The 20,703-nt window shown below is 41.8% G+C and overlaps 1 protein-coding gene and 1 long non-coding RNA gene across 9 annotated transcripts in view; one reads left to right on the top strand and one right to left on the bottom strand.

The window, feature by feature from the left end:
• The window catches only part of SNCAIP (synuclein alpha interacting protein), a 126,606-nt gene extending 106,508 nt beyond the window's left edge, over window positions 1-20,098 (top strand). For 7 of the 8 annotated variants that reach the window (XM_081880390.1, XM_081880389.1, XM_081880391.1 and 4 more), the window contains 5 exons: window positions 12-181; window positions 5,818-5,910; window positions 8,161-9,208; window positions 11,767-11,837; window positions 19,498-20,098. In XM_081880390.1, coding sequence (XP_081736516.1) covers window positions 12-181; window positions 5,818-5,910; window positions 8,161-9,208; window positions 11,767-11,837; window positions 19,498-19,582 — 1,467 coding nt within the window. In that variant the 3' untranslated portion in view covers window positions 19,583-20,098. The remainder of the gene's footprint in view (window positions 1-11; window positions 182-5,817; window positions 5,911-8,160; window positions 9,209-11,766; window positions 11,838-19,497) is intronic. The other variant, XM_081880393.1, reaches the window with a different exon arrangement.
• LOC309352257 lies at window positions 18,150-19,491 on the bottom strand. Its single transcript, XR_014161203.1, has 2 exons — window positions 19,167-19,491; window positions 18,150-18,911 (listed from the first exon to the last, which is right to left on the bottom strand). It is a non-coding gene; the product is annotated as an uncharacterized lncRNA (long non-coding RNA).
• Window positions 20,099-20,703: the final 605 nt, after the last annotated feature.

Here is a 20,703-nt window from a genome sequence, read left to right as displayed (position 1 = left end):
ATATATTTTAGACTCTGGTTGAATATGGAGCAAATGTCACTATGCAAAACCATGCTGGAGAAAAACCTTCCCAAAGTGCTGAGCGCCAGGGACACACCATGTGCTCACGTTACCTGGTTGTGGTGGAGACGTGCATGTCGTTGGCATCCCAGGTTGTGAAGTTAACGAAACAACTGAAAGAGTAAGTTTTCATTCATAATAGTGGGATTCTAGCTGCTTTTTTTAAAAAAAAAAAAAGTTCTGTCAACATGTCCAGGTGCTGGTGAATGTAACATTTGAATAGAACAGGGTTTCCCAAATTTGGCTTCCTAGTTGTCTACAACTCCCATCCTCCCTGGCTCGCAGCACCAGTGGTTAGGCATAATGGGAACTGAAGTCTAAAAACCCAAGTTGGAAACCCAAGGTTTGGGAAACCCTGGAAAAGAAGGTGCACCCCATTAAAATAAACCGCGGAAACACAGTGAGAACCATTAGCCAACTGCATATTTGCTGTGCGTTGCATATTCCCCTTTATACTTGACCTTATGTTCACCTTGTGACACCTGGGTGGGCATAATGAAAGTACATTCCTTGCATAAACATTAAAATGGATCTTGAGTTCAATGGGGCTTTCTCACAGGTAAGTGGTACGATTGGCAGCCTCATTTTATTTCCCCCGTTTTATCCATTCATACATCAAACGTCTGTGGTTCTCCTTTCATCTGCCATCCCGCTGCCTGTGTGCAAAATTAAAGTGTAAAACATTTACATGTTCATGACTAACCACTTGCCTATTGTTCTGATTGTAAAAGCTTTTTCTCGAGGGTCTGGCATCGCACTCCCAACATTCAGACGGAACAGTAGCTAAGTGCTAAATGTAAGAGACCCAGAGGTTCTTTTCTCACACACTGAATTGGCATGGGCTGGTTTTCACATGTCCAGCTGTGCTCTTTTCTAAAGAAGCAGTTTAGACCAGCAGGCACTTCCAACGGCTAATGTAGCGGCTGCAACTAGGCAAACAAGAAGCGGAGGCATCCCAGCCAGAGCAAAAAGGCTGCTGTCAAAAAGGAGAATAGCACTGGTCCTGGATAAATTATTTACTTATTTTTCCAATGTCTACGCCACCCTTCCTCTGAAAATCACAGGGTGCTTTGCAATATAAAAAATATACAAAAACACATACCATAATAATTGCAAGAACAACAACCCCCTGCTCCCAATTTAAAAGGCCGTAGATTGTTTAATTAGCTAGAGGCCTGGGAGGAGGAAAATGTTTTTGCCTGGAACCTAAAGGTATGTATGATGGTCCTGAGCTGTTTAAGACTTTATGGGTCAAAAAAACCCACAGCACTTTGAATTGGGCCCAGAAACTAATTGGCAGCCAGTGCAGTCAGACCAGGATTGGCATCATAAACTCAAACCATCTTGTCCCTTTGAGCAATCTGGCCGCTGAATTCGGCACCAGCTGAAGTTTCTGAACCATCTTCAAGATAGCCCTACAGAGAACGCATTGCAGTAATCTAACCTAGAGGTTTCCAAAACATAAACAACAGAAGTTAAGCTATCCCTGTCCAGATAGGGGTGCAGCTGGGCTGATGGAAGGCAATCCATGCTACTGAGGCCACCTGAGTCTCAAGCAACAGCAGGGGATCCAAAAGTACCCTCAAGCTGCATACCCACTCCTTCAGAAGGAGTGTATTCCCATCAAGAGCACGCAGCCTCCTATCCAACTGGTCTGGGGAACCGCCCACTACTGGTGCCTCAATCTTCTCTGGATTGAGCTTCAGTTTATTGGCTCTCATTCAGTCCATTACTAAGGAAGGACAATGGTCCAGCACATCCACTTTCTCACCTGTAGATGTAAAGGATGTGTGTCGTCAGCATACTGCTGACAACATACTCCACAACTCTGGATGACCCCACTCAACTGTTCCCTGTAGATGTTAAACAGCATGGGGTATAAAACTGAGGAACCCCACACTGAATGCTCCACAGAGCCAAAGAGCACTTTTTAAGCACCACCCTCCAGAAACGACTATCCAAGTAGGACCTGAACTACCAAAAAATGGTGCCACCCACCCCTAGCTCCTGAAGGCATTGAAAGCCACTGAGAAGTCAAGGAGAATTAACAAGGACACATTCCCCCCCAGTTTCTGTCTCAACATAGGTCAACATACAGGGTGACCAAAGCAGTTTCTGTGCCAAAATAGGGCCTAAACTCTGATTGATATGAATCGAGAAAACCAGTTTCCTCTAAGAGCACCTGGATCTTATTTACATAGACAAACAGGGTGACTTTCCTCCCTCCGCTTAATAGTCCAACTTTAAGGCAGCACTGACATTTTGATGACTGTTCATATTAATACAAGAAAAATAATCTTTACTACTCGGAAGTCAAACAGAATCTGTTCCAGAAGTCCGTTTGACTTCCAAAACATTCCGAAACCAAGCTCCTGCAGCCAATCAGAAGCCACGGAAGCCCCATTGGACGTTTGGGTTCCAAAGAACGTTCGCAAACCGGAACACTCACTTCCAGGTTTGCGGCATTCGGGAGCCAAAACGTTTGGGTCGCAAAGTGTTTGTCAACAAAGGTACAACTGTGTTTCTAACATGGTTATAAATGCAATCCCTGAACATTGTTCAAATCCAGGGTGCGATGTTTTCTGTGTGATTTGTGTGTGACTCGGTGTAAAGGTACGTCCAGCTGTTTCGTATAAATGAACTTTATGGAGTACCGATTTGCATTAGAGGCAGCTCTGGTTCCTGGCCAAGGCACTAAGTATGAGAAGGAAAATGATGAAGGGAAAGTGAAACAGGTAGACCAGCAACAGTCAGGAATAACAAATGGAAATAAGTGGTCTGAATCTGCAAAATCTTGGAACTTTGCATTACACGCCAATGCTGACAGAAGGTGGGAGTGATTTTTAAAATAGTGTAAGGAAACATGTAGGCAGGAGGAAGGAAGAGGGAAAATTGAAGGAAGGGAAGATCTTTATAAAGTGCATCTGGTTTCTACAAAATAGCATATTGGTGTCCCACCTAAAATACTTTTGCATTTTCCAGATCCTTTACTGTGCCAATATGAGCATTTGCTTTTTGTGAATACAGCAAATACAGCCTTGCAAATAGGCTGAAGTCATGTGGATGGCTTCTGGCTCCGACTTTGTCAGTTCCAAAGCTCTAGAATTGAGAAGTGAGTTAATAATCTAATGTCCTTTGAGCCAGGAAATTATCCAGTTAAATACCCCACAGTTGGACTTGCGCTGTCAGTTTTGTTCTGCTATATTTTTTTTTAAGGAAGTCATTCTGAAAGTGAAAGCAACAATGCGTTTTTACATGCTTGCTAGCATTGCTACATGGCTTTAAATGGGGAAAGAAATCACTGCTGGGGAAATTTAGAAATTTACTCTTACAAAAGTAAACATTAGCTAGGGTTTAACGGAGAAGGAAGACGCAGAATTCATGGTGGGAAAGAGCTGTTGATTGCTTGCCCTCTGCTGATGTAGAGACAGCTGTGTCCCTTGTGACATTTTCCCTACATGGAGATGATAATATCAGTGTTGGGGAAAATGTGTGCACTGTAACTTGTTAGGAGAAACCCAATAAATATTTTTTTTTCTGTGAGTTACACAGCACAGAAAGCTGATGAAAGCAGAGGCTTTCCAAAACCCTGAACTTGCAACAGACTGAATTCATCACAATTCTCAAGTGGCAACGTACATGTTTGTTTTCCCATGATACAGAAATTAACTAGTAAGACGAGACCTGCTGACTTAAACCCAGTCCAACTTCTGGGGAAGCACATAATCAGACAACAGCCTTCTCCTGGTTTCTTTGCCCCCTAGAATGATCTCTGCAAGCAAAGCTTGTACATCATACGCATTCTGTGCCGCAGGATCTGGTGGTCAAAAGAGCTTTTGCCAAAGGCTTCCCTGGTGCAGATGTTGTCCTGCATGTGTGGAAGCCAAGAAGTGGGGCAAGCTACAATGGATGGCATCAGGGCAGAGCTAGTCAGCATGGCCCCTTTACTTTGTATCAATGCCTGAGTGGTATTTCTGAATGTGGCTGTGGTGTAATAATAATAATAATAATAATAATAATAATTTATTATTTATATCCCGCCCATCTGGCTGAGTTTCCCCAGCCACTCTGGGTGGCTTTCAATGAAGTGTTAAAAACAATACAGCATTAAATATTAAAAACTTCCCTAAACAGGGCTGCCTCCAGATGTCTTTTAAAAATAGGATAGCTCCTTATTTCCTTGACATCTGATGGGAGGGCGTTCCACAGGGCCGGCGCCACTACCGAGAAGGCCCTCTGTCTGGTTCCCCGTAACCTCACTTCTCACAGGGAGGGAACTGCCAGGAGGCCTCAGCGCTGGACCTTAGCATCTGGGCTGAACGATGGGGGTGGAGACGCTCCTTCAAGTATACAGGACCGAGGTCGTTTAGGGCTTTAAAGGTCAGCACCAACACTTTGAATTGTTCTCGGAAACGTACTGGGAACCAATGCATTTGCGTTGAGTTATTGCAATCAACCACCTCATTTACTACCTGTCCAGCAAAATTATAGTTCAGGAAGCCACTGTGGTGCCCTTGAGATGTTGCTGGAATCTCTGGTGCAGTTAAAACAGGTAGAGAGAGGTGAGATAAAGCAGACAAGTGAGCATAGGTTGGATTCTGTTTAGATGGCTTTCCATCTGCCAGGATGAAAACCCAGGCAATTTATCTTTGGCTACACTGCTCTGTCTCCTCAAGTGGCTTTGACTGAAGTAGATCTACATTGGGACTCACCGAAGCTTGAGTGAACCATCTAAACCACCAAATGAAAATCTAGCCTCAGCACACGTTAGTTTTTTAATTGATATCATTTTTATTTGATTGTTTTTATTATTTAAGAAAGTATGAATGAGTCATTGCAAACATTAATCATGTGGAATAATAGAAGAGAACCCATTTAAAAGTGCAAATGCATTCTACACAATCGTAGAATTACAGAGTTGGAAGGAACCCTGTGGATCGTCTAGTCCACGGCTTCCCAAACCTGGGTCTCCAGCTGTTTTTGGACTACAATTCCCATCATCCCTGACCCCTGGGGGCCCTGCTGAGCTGAGGAATGATGGGAGTTGTAGTCCAACAGCAGTTGGAGATCCAAGTTTGAAAAAGCATGATCTAGTCCAACCCCCTTCAATGCACTGATATGCAGCTGTCTCTTACAGGGGTCGAACCTGCAACCTTAGTGGTATCCGTGCACTCCATCCTCCATTATAAAATATACTGCTCTGCTCCATTTAGCTCTGATCCACAACCCTCAGCTATCCTTAACTTTTGTATGGTGTCATTTGCTCTACCAAGCAGCTAGCGCTTTTCACAAGAAACTTTGGGAGGCAACTTGAGCCAATTTTCCTCCCCAGTCACAGGCAAGATTGAACTAATTTCAAGTTTGCTGAGAGTTCAGTTTTAATTGGACACAGGTAAGCTAATTGTTGTGGGTCCCACAGCTCCGGCAACCGCTTCTTAGGATTCTAATCTTGCCACTTACACCAGATTCACTACCAGCAATAAATAATGTATACAAGGCAGGCAGCTTTCAGAAGGTACAATAGAGTGATCACAGCGTTTCCACAGGGATTAGAAGCAATTTGTGGAACAGAGACCTCCTTTGTGCATTTTAGTATTTGTATGCACTCTGTGTGTGCAACTCTTAAATTATAAATGTACAGAGGCTTTCGCCTCAAAGTGATGTTGAGTGAAAACTATAATTTCTCTCTTGCCGCATCCACTAACGGCTTTTCTTTCAAGGAAGAAGTGGGCTTAACAATTTAATATTTCCTTATAGGCAGACGGTAGAACGTGTGACATTACAGAACCAACTCCAGCAGCTTCTAGAAACACAGAGATCAGAGGGCAAGTCACTGCCAACATCCCCAAGGTAACTAGGCGTACTGGAATAGAATTCCAATGTACTTCGAACTGGACTCTTTTCACGGTTATTGCATGAGAAGGTCATGCTCCAGCTAAAGATCCAATCGTTCATGCTGTGAAAGAATAAAAAGCAAAATGTCATATGATGGGAATTCATACCTTTTTAATTTGGCAGGTGTGAATACTGGACTCTGTGAGTTTAAATGGAATTAATTTTCCTACATTTTTCAGTTTGATTTATTGTGGAACTTTTAGATGACTCATAGACATCACAGGAAACATCTAGTGAACTTTCACAACCTCACCTTATGGTGGCTTACAGTAATCTTACACTCCCAGTAATTCATAAAAAGGCTTCTTCTTTTTTTGCTGGCAAAATAGGCAGGCTGCTGTTCATGTGCTGTAAAGGCAATTTGTCTTCACTGTCTTAATGTAAATGGACAGCACCAGAAGCATAGATAGAATTGTACATTTCAATGTTTTAACCGCAGTTACTTGACTTCAGCTGAATGAACATTGCTGCAGGCTCCCCAAGTGTGAGTTGGGCCAGACCATTAGGAGCATTATTGGGCAAAGGCATAAATATAACTTACTGATAAAAAGCTTGGAAGTAAATTCAGTTAATGAGCACCCCTTAAGCACCTCCATTTAAATGGAAGTTAGCCTGAAATAATAGGGTTAGAATGGGAACATCAGAGTTCTGCCTTGAACAAAATTCCCTTAAGTGTATATAAAATTGTGTCATCTACTTGTGCATTTAAAACTTCTTATGAAACCTGTGATCCCATCACCATGCAGCCCGTGCAGTTTTTTTAAACCCCCCCTTTTTTTTGCCAACTTATAAACAGTAAGCCATTTGATCTGCAAGGCCATGTTTCAGCAATACCAGTGGAATTACTCCTGAGCAAACCACGCTAGATTGCTATTGCTCTTATTCAGGGGTCGGCAACCTAAGGCCCTTGGGCTACAAGTGGCCCATGGGGGTCGTTTAATCTGCCCATGGACCCCCGCGACCTGCTCAGTCGGCTCCCATGCACCACACTAAACCGGCGCAGAGCAGAGCGGGGACTGCCTTCCGCGACACTGGCCAGCTTTCCATTGGCTGCAGGAAGCTCCTGCAGCCAATGGGAAGCTGTGCACGCCTCCTCCACGCTGGAAGGAGTGCCCAAAATACCGTTTGCGCGTGTGTGCGCACTCGCTCCAGCCCACCATGGCGTCTGCAGAACCGTGAACCGGTGGAAGCCACAAAAATTTGGCCGACCCCAGCTCTTATTCCTCTTGAATGCTCTTCCACTTCATCATTGTTTAGATAACATTCTTAGATAACCATTTTGGTTAAACAGCTTTCATACTTCTTACTGTTTGGGACCTTGTAAAGTTGACCTCTCTGCTAAGCATAAAGGGTGGATCCAGACTGCCTTCTCCAGCTGGAGAAACCTTGATTCAGTGGAAGTTCCCAGTGGAAGAAGAGGAGGAAAGTAATTTTTGCCAAATTTCTCCTTTACCCCACAGCCACCAGTGACATCTTTGCACACTGTTGCAACTCTCTGAAGCAGATTTTGTGGCAGGAAGAGAGGATATATGACATTGACGTCTTCTATCCCTCCCACACTTGCTCCATTGGAGTGTTGCATGGCAGAAACTCTGCTTGTTGCAAGTCTGGATCCAACCCAAACAGTTTCTGTACACTGACTACAGAATCCTACTTCCACAGTAATTCTTTTCTCTTCATCTCTCCTTCTTCCACTTCCCTCTCTCTGTTGTGTTCCCCAAATATCAATTTTTGCATTAAAAGCTCTTGCGGCAGGGACCTAAGAATTCTTTATCATTACCATGAAGTCAAAATTCCCATTGATTTTAATGAAGCAGAATTTCATATTTAAATTTTGGAACATGCCAAAACAGGACTTGGTGGCTTTTATGTAAAAGATCCGAGTACATTTTAGTATTCCACTTTTCCCCAAGCTATTCTCAGAAATTCTGCTGAGCAATATCTAATGTAACTCTTTAATCAGAAATCTTTCTGTGGAGATTAGCAAAGAAAGGAAACAGATTTACATTCTTAACAATGGAGTCAATAGTGTGACTCCATAATACATTCCACGTGGATAAAGGTCAAGAAAAAAGCAGTAGGGTGGTTTGGAAAACATATGCAATGGGAATGTCAGGGTTGCACTGTATGTATGTATAACTTTGGTTGTGGTTGCCTGTACTGAACGGTGTTTTTGTTTTTGTTTTCAATTTATCCCGATTGAAGTTCGCCATCGTCACCTACTTCTGGCAAGCTTCAATGGAAACCATCTGACGCAGATGACTCGATTCTGCCGAAAAGTAAATTGAACACCCATGATGGGATGCAGATTCTTGGCAGTGTGGGGACTCCACACCACAACCGTCCCAAGATGAAAGATGAAGACTCAGATAAAATACTGCGCCAGCTGCTGGGGAAAGAAATCTCTGAAAATGTCTGCATGCAAGAAAAGCTGTCCCTGGAATTTCAGGATGTCCATGCCTCCAAGAGTACAAAGAAGCTTCCCCCGGAGAAAAAGGAGTTGAAGTTAGCAAGACTGAAGCATCTCATGCAGCGATCTCTCAGTGAGTCTGATACAGATTCAAATAACTCAGAGGATCAGAAGAATACGCCCGTGAATAGAGTGGACAAGCCAAGGCCACAGCCCATAGTAGAAAACATTGAAAGCACCGAGAATTTGCATCTGATGATTAAGAGGCACACTTTATCATCTGGGCGCCGGTTCCCTTTTGGGATGAGAGCCTCAAAATCTTTGGATGGCAACAGCCCTTCTCCCACTTCGGAAAGTAGTGATCCTGATAATGAGTCCCAGTACCAGACTGGGGCTATATCTCAGAGCCAGGCCATGGGAGATACCTGCCAGCCGAGCTCTGATGCCACCACGACTCACAAAGTGGCCACAAGTCCCAAGAGTGCCCTCAAATCTCCATCTTCCAAGCGCAGAACTGCCCAGAATTTAAAACTCAGAGTGACCTTTGAGGAGCCTGTGGCGCAGGTGGAACAAACGGAGGCTGGTTTAAATGGGGAGAGGGAGAAAGAGCGAAGTAAGGTCCTTCAGCGGCCTTCGTCCAATGCTGAATCTGGAGACCAGCAGAAAAGGCCCTTTGGAACCTTCCGCTCCATAATGGAGACACTGAGCGGGAACCAGAACAATAATAATAACTATCAGACTTCAAGCCTAATCAAGACCTCATCACCCTTTACCTCATTAGGAAGGAAAGCCACAGATAGCAAGGGAAATTCAGCAACTTCTGCAAAAGGAAAAAATAAGCCAGTGAGTGATGAATGGGGCAGAGGGAATGTTTTTGTATGTTAATGAATGAAGAAGTCTGGAATGTTTTGGGTTTTTTCCTCAACTGCATTGAACAAATGTCAACACATCACCACTGGAAGGGCATTAGGCAGGGAAGAGGTAATGTGGGCACATCTGGAAAGAGATAGGAAACTTACTGAAGGTGTCTGATAGAGATTTTCAGGGATCAAGTGCTGTTTGTTCTGTGCAGCCAATCTCTGCAAGCAAGACATGAGAGCCCTGAGGTGATGTTGATCTTGTGTGGATTGTAGGGATAGTGTCAAAGCCCACGTGCTCTGCTACACACGTAAATAATGTTAGCTCAGAGTTCTCCTATGCCATTTGTACTTAACTCTTTTGAGGAATATCTGAATTCAGAAAAAGGGCAGTTCCCATGCAAATACTTTTTAAAATACAAAAAAGTAGAAGACAAGGGGGATGTTATTGTTGTTGTTATTATTATTAAATTTTATATTCCATCCATGATCAAAAGGGCAGTTTACAACATAGAACACAGATGTCAATACGTAACATGTTATCTATACAACATAAAAATCAAAACAGTGATATAAATATAACGGTTATAATAAAAAAATAGAATACAGTTTCCCATAAAAGACAGATTCACAAAGCAGCCACAGCATTAAAAAAAAACAAGGGAGGAGAAAAATCAGCATCAATATATGAATTGGATACATCTAAACATAGGAACAGAGCCAAACAATGAGATAAGAATCTATGAGAACATAAGTACTTCTTTCTAAAACCATACAAGGATCCAAGCAAGGTGTTAAGTTCAGACCTCCTTAGCAAAATGCTTCACCTGGCAGCTATTATTATGTGGTTAAACTATTCATGCAGACTGCCTTACCACAGGTCTGGGGTCATTTCCTCCATGCCATTGCAAACCTTTCTCTTTCAGCGTCTGTGCTGGAAAGGAGAAAATTGTCCTTCGCGTGCCGTGAGTCACTCTGCACAAAAGCCTCGCATGGAGTGCTTTAAACTGGCCTCCCTCTGGCGGCTGTAAAAGAGCAAGACTCCAGAGCTCAGCACCTTTGCTCATGATAAGAGTGATGGCTGTAGAAATACTGGGCCTTGTGGAACTGGACAGTCGTGTTGGATTATTAGCTTCTGTTGATCTGAAGAAAAGCAATGGTAGCACATACCCAAGCAGATTCCTGTCTTGGGACTGGAAAAAAGTGAGCATAAGGCTGGGAACAGGTTACAACAAAGGGTTCTTAAGTCCTGTGCAGGAACACAGTGGTGTCCAAAGGCCAGTTAGATAGTGGGAATACAGCAGATTAAAACAGGGCCCTGGAAGCAGAGTTTTATACAATAAACAAGAGGCTTGTATTTCAATACACTATTCAAACAAGGGGTTAACATTTATAGAAAGGGAAATCCAAGTAAAGGCAGACAATTCAGTTTGCTTTTAGCTGTCCAGCACCAAAGATTTGAACCTAAAGATTATTGCTGCTGCTGCTGCTGTTGTTATTGTTATTAATTCGCCGCCTTAATTATAAAAGTGACCCAGTGCAGCTTACGACGCAGGATAAACACTAAAACCAATCACAGCATACAACTAACAAAACCCTGAAAACACAGCTATACATATAAAAGGTTTTTACAGAACCTGCCCCACTAAAAGAGGACAGAAGTATTTGAAGTCCTTAAAATTAAGGACCAAAGGTGCAGGTAAAGAGCAAAGTTTTTGCCGGGCACCGAAAATGAGTTCCTATAGTGTTTAACTGAACTGTGTCATTTAAAAGGCAAGCATGCTACTTCCTAGCCAAGCTCCCTTAATAAAGACCTGTGTTGAAAGAACACCTGTAGTGTTCCAAAACAAAGTGTAACAAAAGAAGGAGAAATGTTATGTTTGTCCATAGTACTTTGCAGAATTCATATATGGAGACTGAACAACTGGGAAGAAAATCAAAAAGCATCACTCACAGCCAGTGATGAATAGTGGAAACATGTTTTTAACGTTTTACCCAAAATAATAAAAAATGCTAAAATCAGTGATGGATGAAAATTACGTTTCCCCCTCATATTGTTCCATATTGTTTCGCTGGCACTCCATGCCTGTCTTGTTCCTGCCTCCTTTTACCCATCGCGTGGGTGGAGCATTCCCACTTGCCAAAATTTGCATGCTTTCAGATGGCACGTTCAGTCAGAAATGCATAGTTTCATAACGCTTCACAGATGTGAGCTAGCGCCAAACCCTCCATGCCATTTCCCTTTTACCTGAAGAGGCTTATGGGCATGATCGAAGGAGCTGCAGCCTTCCTTCTAGGGGAAAGGAATGCTTGCTATGAATGGCGGAAGCGTTCTGTAGCTCCTAGAAGCCAATGGAAGCAGCCCTACCACATGCCAAGCTCTGCGTAGGCATCTGAGATCCAGCGAGGAGCTAGATTGTGGCATGTGGGTTTCTCAAAGCTTCCGCTAATACACTGTGACTTTTAATCACTGCCTTTCTACTATGCATGTGAGAAGCTTGTTGCATGATCTTTCGACTGATTAATGCATTGCACTCCCTCCAGGCTCCCTACCCTGGCTGCATCAGTTTTTCCACTGGCATGCTGATTGAACATCGCCTGTGTAACTATGCATGGTATGTGCTGATGCAGAGTGAAAATGTTGGCTTTCCTATTACTGCATTTTTTATTATTATTATCCCCTCATTGCATGTGCAGCTTATAATTGTTTGCAGCTTAAACTAATGAAACAATTGACGACAACTGTAAAAGAAAATGAAATTTTGATCTCCAGAAAAAAGAAGTAAACAAATCCCTGCTACAGTCCTTTGCTAATAACCATTGCTGAGCTCATTTAATGCCTTCAGCACAAAGTAATGCATAAAAATCACTAGCGCTCATGAATCCAAAAATGCGTTTTAGTTCGGCTTGGCATTACAGATTTTCTTGAATGAAAGTCAAACACCAAATGAGAATGGAAATTAAATTTCCTCTTAGGAGCAGGCCAAGTCAAACTCCACTTACGGTCAGAAGAGACAGTGCGCTCCAGTCTCCATTATCCCATCTCTTTCTCACACTTGATTTAGTTTTCTAATTTAAATGTAGTGTCAGGTAAACCAAAACCAACGTATTTTTAACCCTTGCAGGAATAGAAACATGCCAGGTGAGATCCAGCTAGGTCATATTCAAGAGTAGACCCATTGATATTAATTGGTTTCAGTTACTTAAGACCACTGATTGTATTAGGCCTACTCTGAGTAGGACTAACACTGGATGATATGATGATGATGATGATGATGATGATGATTGTTATTAATATAATTATTATTATTTGAATTTATATACCGCCCTATACCCGGGGGTCTCAGGGCTTCACAGAATTGGGATATCACCCAATGTTTCTAACACAGAAGTGCAGCTTTTGCTAAGCACTTGTCAGATGGGGTGGGATTAAGGTTTGGGTGTTCATATTTAACAATCAACTGGCAACTTTGTAATTAAGGGTGAATTCAAATATCTGCGTTAATGGGATTTTCCTTCCATAAAAAATATGAAAAATGAATATTGACCACAATAGTAATGATGCATCTCAAGTGCCTGCTGACCTATATCTTGTTAGTTTAAAGTTAACTGCCTTCACTTGTTTGGGATATTTTATTTCTCATGTAGAAATGCACATTGTGCTCTAGGGTCCAGTTCAGATCTGTGAGCAAACCATGCAACCCTTATGTTTCCTCCTCCCATTCAAGTACAGTGGTACCTCGGGTTACAGACACTTCAGGTTACATACGCTTCAGGTTACAGACTCCGCTAACCCAGAAATAGTACCTCAGGTTAAGAACTTTGCTTCAGGATGAGAACAGAAATTGTGCTCCGGCGACACGGCAGCAGCAGGAGGCCCCATTAGCTAAAGTGGTGCTTCAGGTTAAGAACAGTTTCAGGTTAAGAACGGACCTCCAGAACAAATTAAGTTCTTAATCCGAGGTACCACTGTACAAAAGGAAGAGATTTAAAGCTTCAATTCCTAGTTTCGGGGGGGGAATCTGTGCTTTGTTGCTGTGTTTGAAGTCCACAGAAGATGGTTGGTTCAGACCACTGTTTGTTAACAGGCCCGAATATCCTGGCTTTTTAACAAACTGTGGTTTGACCACACCACTATTCTCCACGATACAGTTGCACCAAATATCCTCTTCCCCACTTTCACAGGGCCTGCAGCTACCTGCACACATAACCATAAATCATAGTTTGATGTTGGTCTGAAATGGACCTCTGTCTCCAATCTCTTAAGTATCCAACATGGAAATATTTTAGGAGTGGAGGGTGGAGAATTCATGGCACTTTCAGGAACACACAATGTATATAATTCAATCGTTTCATTATCCAACTATGCTAGAACCGAATTCTGAGTTTGCATATGCTCACATAAATTAAGTCAGACATTTGTACGCTGATTAAGAACTAGGTATTTGTGAGGAAATGGTGGATTTGTCATGCTTGGCAATGCATGTGCTGTAACGTCTATAAGTTTATTCTAGGCAAAACCTTGTAAACTTGAGGCCACCAAGCTTCTCCTTCTCCTTTATCATTTGATGAAATGGCTTAGGATGCAGATCACAGCAGGAAAATCAAGCAATAGGCCTTGGAAGGGCGATAATTGGGTTGCACCCACCCACTAATTCATTGGTTTCCCCGATTCTTGTCCATTGGTAACACATATATTTATTGGGACATTTGGCACCGACTGTGGCAAAGCAGCAGGCCATGATAGGACAAGACTAGTAATGAGGTTAAGAATTAAGTCCTTTTAGGCAGCTGGTTTCAATGGAAATCCCTTTATCAATATATAGTGCAGTCTTGGTGGTTAAAATGCTTCTCAGATCCATACAACAGACTTCAGACCCCACTCTAGTATTAATCATTTGTTAAGTATGGATTCCACATACATCATGGCTTTAGCTTTACAGCAGTTTCCCATGGATAATTTAGTTTTGTCCTGGTAGCTGCCATATGTCCTGTAACCAGCGAACCACATCCAGCTACAGTTAAAGAGAATCACTTGCTAGAGCCATGTGGTAAATGTGTTAACTCTCTGTACACCAACCCAGGGACAAAATGTATCACATGTAAACGGCCACAGGGTTGTTGTTTTTAATCAGCCAGTGTTTCTTCTTGTATTTTTAAATTATTATTATATTTTGGCAACAGCGTTAAAATCTCAGCCACCTCCAAAAGCCCTGATTATTATTTGTTTCCTAATCAGCTACAGCTTGATGTTGGTAAAACAATTAACATTCCTTGGCGCCCTGTTAAAATTCACTAGATTTCTTTGTGCAAGCATATGATCTGTTTCATTTGCTCGGTACTTTTCTTCCCCTTTCTTTTAAAAAAATGCGGGCCCGTTTTTATCCCTGACAGTGCCAAGCAAATGTTTGCAATTACATTAGCCATGTATTGCCAGTGAAATATTTGCTTCCCATGGATTAAGTTATTGTGAAGCATGTAGTGCATTAAAGTGAGAACATATTTATCTTATCTGCAGGAATCACTCCAGTAACTCGTTCACATCGGTGGTAGTTTTCTCTGTCCCCACGAAAGCTATTTTATTACTAGGATTGTATTCAGATGACAAGCGCCTAGAGATTTTTGTAAGCACCATACCATGGAAGACACATGGCGCTCAGATGTCTCTCCATGTTGCTCTCATACCCAAAGTATTTTGGGAAACTACAAAAGTCTAGACTTCTATAAGTGAGTGGACAACAGAATGCATTTTGCAGTAGACATCTCCATTCAACAGAGCGCCATGGGAATCCTGCTTTTATTATCTGCAAATAAAATCAGTGCTTTAAGAGGTAGGGCAGAGAGGCTAGTTTGCGTGTAAAAACACACACACACACACACACACCTAGAATCTGGAGTAGGACACAGTGTCAATAGACATCCCAACAGTGGAGCCAGAATCCAGCATCAGAGGCAACTGCCTTCCAAGTTTTCTATTTCCCATAGAATGCAATGGCAGCATGTAAGCATATATGGGAATCTTCCAATTTTATGGCAAAATTAAATGCAGTGGAGGCTGGGGCTACCACTTGTGATCCCAATATCCAGCAGGAAGCAGGTTTTGCATCCTTCTCAGCTTTGTCTCAGGTTGCAGCATGCTCAGTTTGCCCTTTTAGAGTTTAATGGTACCCAATGAGAGCCAAGCCTACTAGGACAGTTCATCTGAAAATATCCTGGGTTTTCACAAAGGAAAAAGTAGGTGTTTGTCTGCCTTTTGACAGGGAACGTATTCAGTTCAAATAATAATCACGTCTCGCCTTAACTTAGCTCTGGAAACTTAAACCTTAGGAGAGAGTCATAGAGGAGATGTTATTTTCATCTGAATTCAGTGGAAATACTTCTATTTGCTTGGACACAAAAAAGGTCTCAACGTAGCTATTACGATCACAAATATGCTTGCAAATGTTATTCCATAACTGCGGGATGTGAGTGAGTTCACTGGTATGGTTTAGAATTGCAGCAAAGAAAAACCTTTGGCAAGCAGCACACATCCAAGCAGTGGTACCCTCTCCGTTTGGCTGGCTTAGGTCACCATGATGAATCAGCAACTGAAATACCACAATTTTTCTTAAATGTAGGATGGGCAATAACTGTGGTAACGGCAGTATTTTGTTGATGAAAGTCAGTTTTCTGTGGGTGATTTCTTCCAATTGAGCAAACCAGCCAGTAAAAGGGTCTGAGCAATTCTAACCCTTCAGCTGGTACTACATTTTGTACTACATTTTGGTTATAGTTTCCTTGGGCTCCACTCAAAGCAGATCAACATATTCCAGACATTTTTTAAAAAAATAATAATTTAGAAACCTCTTACGCAGCTTCCAATAGTTTTAGGCACTTTTAAGGCACTTTTTTCTGACCTTTTGATCACATTGTAGAGTTCTCCGATCCTCTGCTGGGTCTCTAATAATATATTATTTTGTAGATAATAAATGCATACAAATGCAACAGTAAGCACCCAAAGTCATCCTGCTAAAGATTTCTGCTTGCACAGTCTCTTCTGTCCCTGCATCACCCCCAACCCCCAGCATTCAGTTCTGGGGGTTGCACTGAATCTTTGGAGCCAATTTAGGGAGCTCACAGGGAGAAGAGGGAGAGGGAAAGTTCCACGGTCCCAGTGGAAGTCCTTGCACTAACAGGGCAACTTCACTGGATGCCACCCATATGGTCCTTAGGACAGCAACTCAAGGCACCGAGTTCTTCATTTAGCATGTCTGGGTTTTTTACATTTAAAGATAACAGCCTCAGGTGCAGCACAAAGACTGCATGGAGGATTGCTTAACCCTCTCTGGCCTATAGTCCTGGGGAAAACACATCCCTAAACTATTGTTCATACTGCAAAAAAGTCAGCATTAACGCTGGTTTTCAAAGAAAAAACAGACACGTTAAATGCAGCCATGTATCTAATGTATCTTCTCTTCTAACATATCCTTGACCCCCTTTTATGCAAAATAATTTATAGGAGTCTGCACCAGTGCTAACCTAATACCCCCAAAAGGAAAGGTATAACCATCAGTGACACACTAGTGAAGTAATATGTGGTACTATGCACATCATTCCTATGTATTTATTGGCTCGACTAGGAAATGTAAAGACTGCTGGGTATGTATAGTGGTCCTTGGGATCAGGCAGCCCATGACCCTGAGGCCGTGTTTCTCAACCTGTGGGTTCCCAAATGTTGTTGGACTACAACTCCCATCATTCCTAGCCAGCATGACCAGTGGTCAGGAATGATGTAGTCCAACAACATCTGGGATCCACAGGTTGAGGCATTTTTTAGAGGAGGGGTGAAGCATGGTGGATTTGTTACATAATTTGAGCTCTGTAATGGTGGATTTTGCTTAATAGGAAATCCAGCCCCTTTTATGTGTTGCTGCCCTGCTGGTCATGACTATGTCCAATGCCCAGCTGGCCAGCAAAGGGAATTCCCCAAGACCTGGACCCTAATTGGCCCATTTGAATCTAGCTACTGGCTGGGAGGTAACCCCCATGTTTGTGACTGCCAAGGCAAACTCTCTATTGTTCAGTGACCATGTAGTATCGGCTGGCTGGGAAGGAGCCAGAAAGTGAAGGTCCAAAACTGACGCCCACTAGAGAAGCAGTGAGCGTCCATTCTGAATATGTCCCTTTTACTATTGTTATTTGGAAGAGAAAAGCAGAAGGGGACCATTGTCTGTACCCAAGACATACAGAAAGTCAGTGCTATTTCACAGATCCTGCACCCATAGCCATATGTAGCTTCCAACTCTCAGGCCATCTTGGTGAATGTCTTGCTATTCAGGATATAGGTTGACTTTTGCCAACCTGATGTCCTCCATCCAGTTGTCTAGGCAAAAACATCTGGAGGGCACCAGGTAGGCAAGGGCTGATGGTTATTTTTATAATCTCACTTAATTACAAATGTCTCTAAGCAGACAGTGATAGATGGGCTTTAAGAGCACAAATATACAAGGCCTTGGTAGCTGAGAGCAGAGAGAATCATTAGAGCTCTTACTTAGGCTGACTGCTGCTATGGAAAATAATTTCCTGTTTACATTGACTTTGAAGAACAAAACAACTGCCATATGCAAGCACACACAGCCCTGCTTTCTATTTAATACACAGAGCAGTTAGCACAGCTACTATTAAAAATAAGAAATACACAAACTGCATCTGGCTTTCTTTTATCATACCGATATATTTACATTTAATAGGAGAATATAGGCAGTTTATTGGGGGAGGGAAAGGTTTGCTGGAGATTGTGCGATATTGCTGCATTTTCAGTACATCAATACGTTCCTTTCTGCTGAAGCAAATAAGCACATGTTGGAAGTTGTCTGCTACGGTACAGAGTCAATCTGACAGGTCCCTGTCCAAATTTACAGTTGTTCTGTGGTTTTAGGGGGTTTGGGGGGAGGACATCATAAAAGAGCCACAAATGTTGCAATCCATTTTTGAAATTCCCAAACAAAGGAGTTCAGACAAGCCTAAAATATTTCATTTTCTTCACTTCACAAAAAAGATATGAACGCCATTCAAAAGTAGTTGTAGCTGGATACGTAGGATTAAATCTGTGTTCATAATCTTCACCTTAGTGTTTTTAAAGGTTCTGTAAAAGGTTCTTTCACAAATCAAAGGCTGATTTTGACTAATCCAATCTTTATGTTCTGCACATTCTGATATGGGAACTGAATCCATATTTTTACAATTAGCATGTGCATAAGGAGACTAAAAAAAGTATGATAAATGACTATATATTATCAGCAGTTTGTTTTTATTATCTACACATGTGTGACAAAAAATTCTCATGCTCGGTTTTACTTCACCAGCGGAAGGTCTGTTTGCAATACAGTTCAATCCTAGGCATATCTTCTTAGAAGTAAGTGCCATTGAGTTCAGCGGAGGTTTACGCTCAGAAAAGTGGGTATACAATTTCAACCTTGGTTGGTAATTTTGTATTTTATTATATGAAGAAAGGAGTCTTAGTTTGACTTCCAGGTTTGTTTTTACTTCTCACTTTTACACTTTGATCCCTAGCTATTTTGATGGAAGTAAATGCTTCTTATAATAATCCACACACACACCCAAGCAGGACATTTCCTAGATGGCCAAAGAGTACAAATTTCACACATGCGATTTCTTCTGTGTAACAGAGCATGCTTTTACAGTGGTGCCTCGCAAGACGAAATTAATTCCTTCCGCGAGTTGATTCGTCTTGCGATTTTTTCGTCTTGCGGAGCGCGGATTCCCCGGGTATTAACGGCTTTAAGAAAAAGGAAGCAAACCTGCAAGACGTTTTCGTCTTGCGAAGCAAGCCCATAGGGAAATTCGTCTTGCGAAGCACCTCGAAAAACGGAAAACCCTTTCATCTAGCGAGTTTTTCGTCTTGCGAAGCATTCATCTTGCAGGGCACCACTGTATATGTCTACTCAGAAGGAATTCCCATTGAGTTCAATGGGCTTTACTTACAATGCAAACAGGGAATATGACCTTTTTGCCAGACTTGGGATTGTTTGCTAGGCATGGGATTAAAATTTAGCACCAATAGCACATTATTGGTGTTGTCAGTCCATGCGATTGGAATTCCTTTTCAATCATCTTCAAACAGCTGTGGCAGTTTAAGCCCAACTCAGTTCAGAAGTGACTGTGTTGGCACTGCTGTTGAATTAAGGCAGTCCTTTCATGGTGAAATAACTCAAATTACCGGGCATCTTTTGAATGACCAAGGGTGATTTTTTTTGTTTCTGTTTTTCCTTGCAGGCATAACGACATCAACAAGAAACTCCAGCGATCTTACAGCAAAGATTTTTCTGAAGAACCAGAGCTGCAAGAATTCTTCCTTTGACTCGCATCTCACGGGATCTCAGTCTTCCTCCAAACATGGCCCGAAATCTTCCCACTTGAAAACTTAACTATGAGACATAACTTTCACCAGCAGAATAACAGACTCTTAGGATGCCTTAAATTTGTAGCAGCTAGACCATATAAAAAAATTAATATGTGTCTATGTCACTTGTTTGTAAGGTGTACTGTTTTAAGGCAAAGGTTAGCAAAAGCCATGATTTGGAAACATAGCAATGCAAAGAGCCTCTGGAATGATCTTCTGACATCCATCATTTTGTGGCCATTACTTGTTGCATGGATATAATGTAACATGTCTTGTATTTCCTTTTCTCAGAACCTAACTGTGTCTGTAAAAATAAGGACTCTGATTAGCCAAATCCTCACTGAGCGCAGGACAAGCGCTCTTCCCACCCCCACCCCCGGCCACCCTCTTGTTGAACTATGTTTTGTCGCTATTTCTAATTTTTTGTATAAAAGAAAATAAACCAGTGTTAACCAAAACACAGTGTGAACATAACCAGATGTCACTTCTGCTTTGTTTATGTGATCCATTGTGACCCATTTCATTTGTTAGCAAATCCAATTATAAAACTTTTAAAGTATCAGAACATGAGTCATTATTCACAAAAAAGCAGACTATATTTAGGGGATCTATCCCATATTAAACTATTTCTTTATAATTATACAGGGTATTTTGATCCCAGCACTTGCCCTTAAAAAAACAGTTTAAAAAAAAATAGGTGCATGTTGCTTTACTTAAAGAATAGGTGCACATTGCTAAGAGAAATATATATGTGTTGCAATAATAATAATAATAATAATAATAATAATAATAATACCTGCAGGTTGCCAAAACCAATGTGCACATTGCTTAATACACACACCCTGAAATAACATTGGTTGGAAGCTTTGGCAGATACTAGTGTGGTTAACCAACAGAGTCAAAGAGGAGCAATTTCTTCCTTTGGAAAAAAAAATCAGGTGATCTGATTTTTAGCTTGATCATTATAATGAACAACAATAATACAACAAAGAGAAGAGTCTACACTTAGTCTTCCAGCTGCCATACATTCTTTAGAAATAAAAAATCAGACATGCTTTCCGGTTATCTTGAGCACTGAC

Source organism: Podarcis erhardii (genome assembly GCF_964252035.2).
Source record: "Podarcis erhardii genome assembly, chromosome: 11".
NCBI classification, from domain to species: Eukaryota; Metazoa; Chordata; class Lepidosauria; order Squamata; family Lacertidae; genus Podarcis; species Podarcis erhardii.
This window is presented reverse-complemented; position numbering and strand designations above follow the sequence as displayed.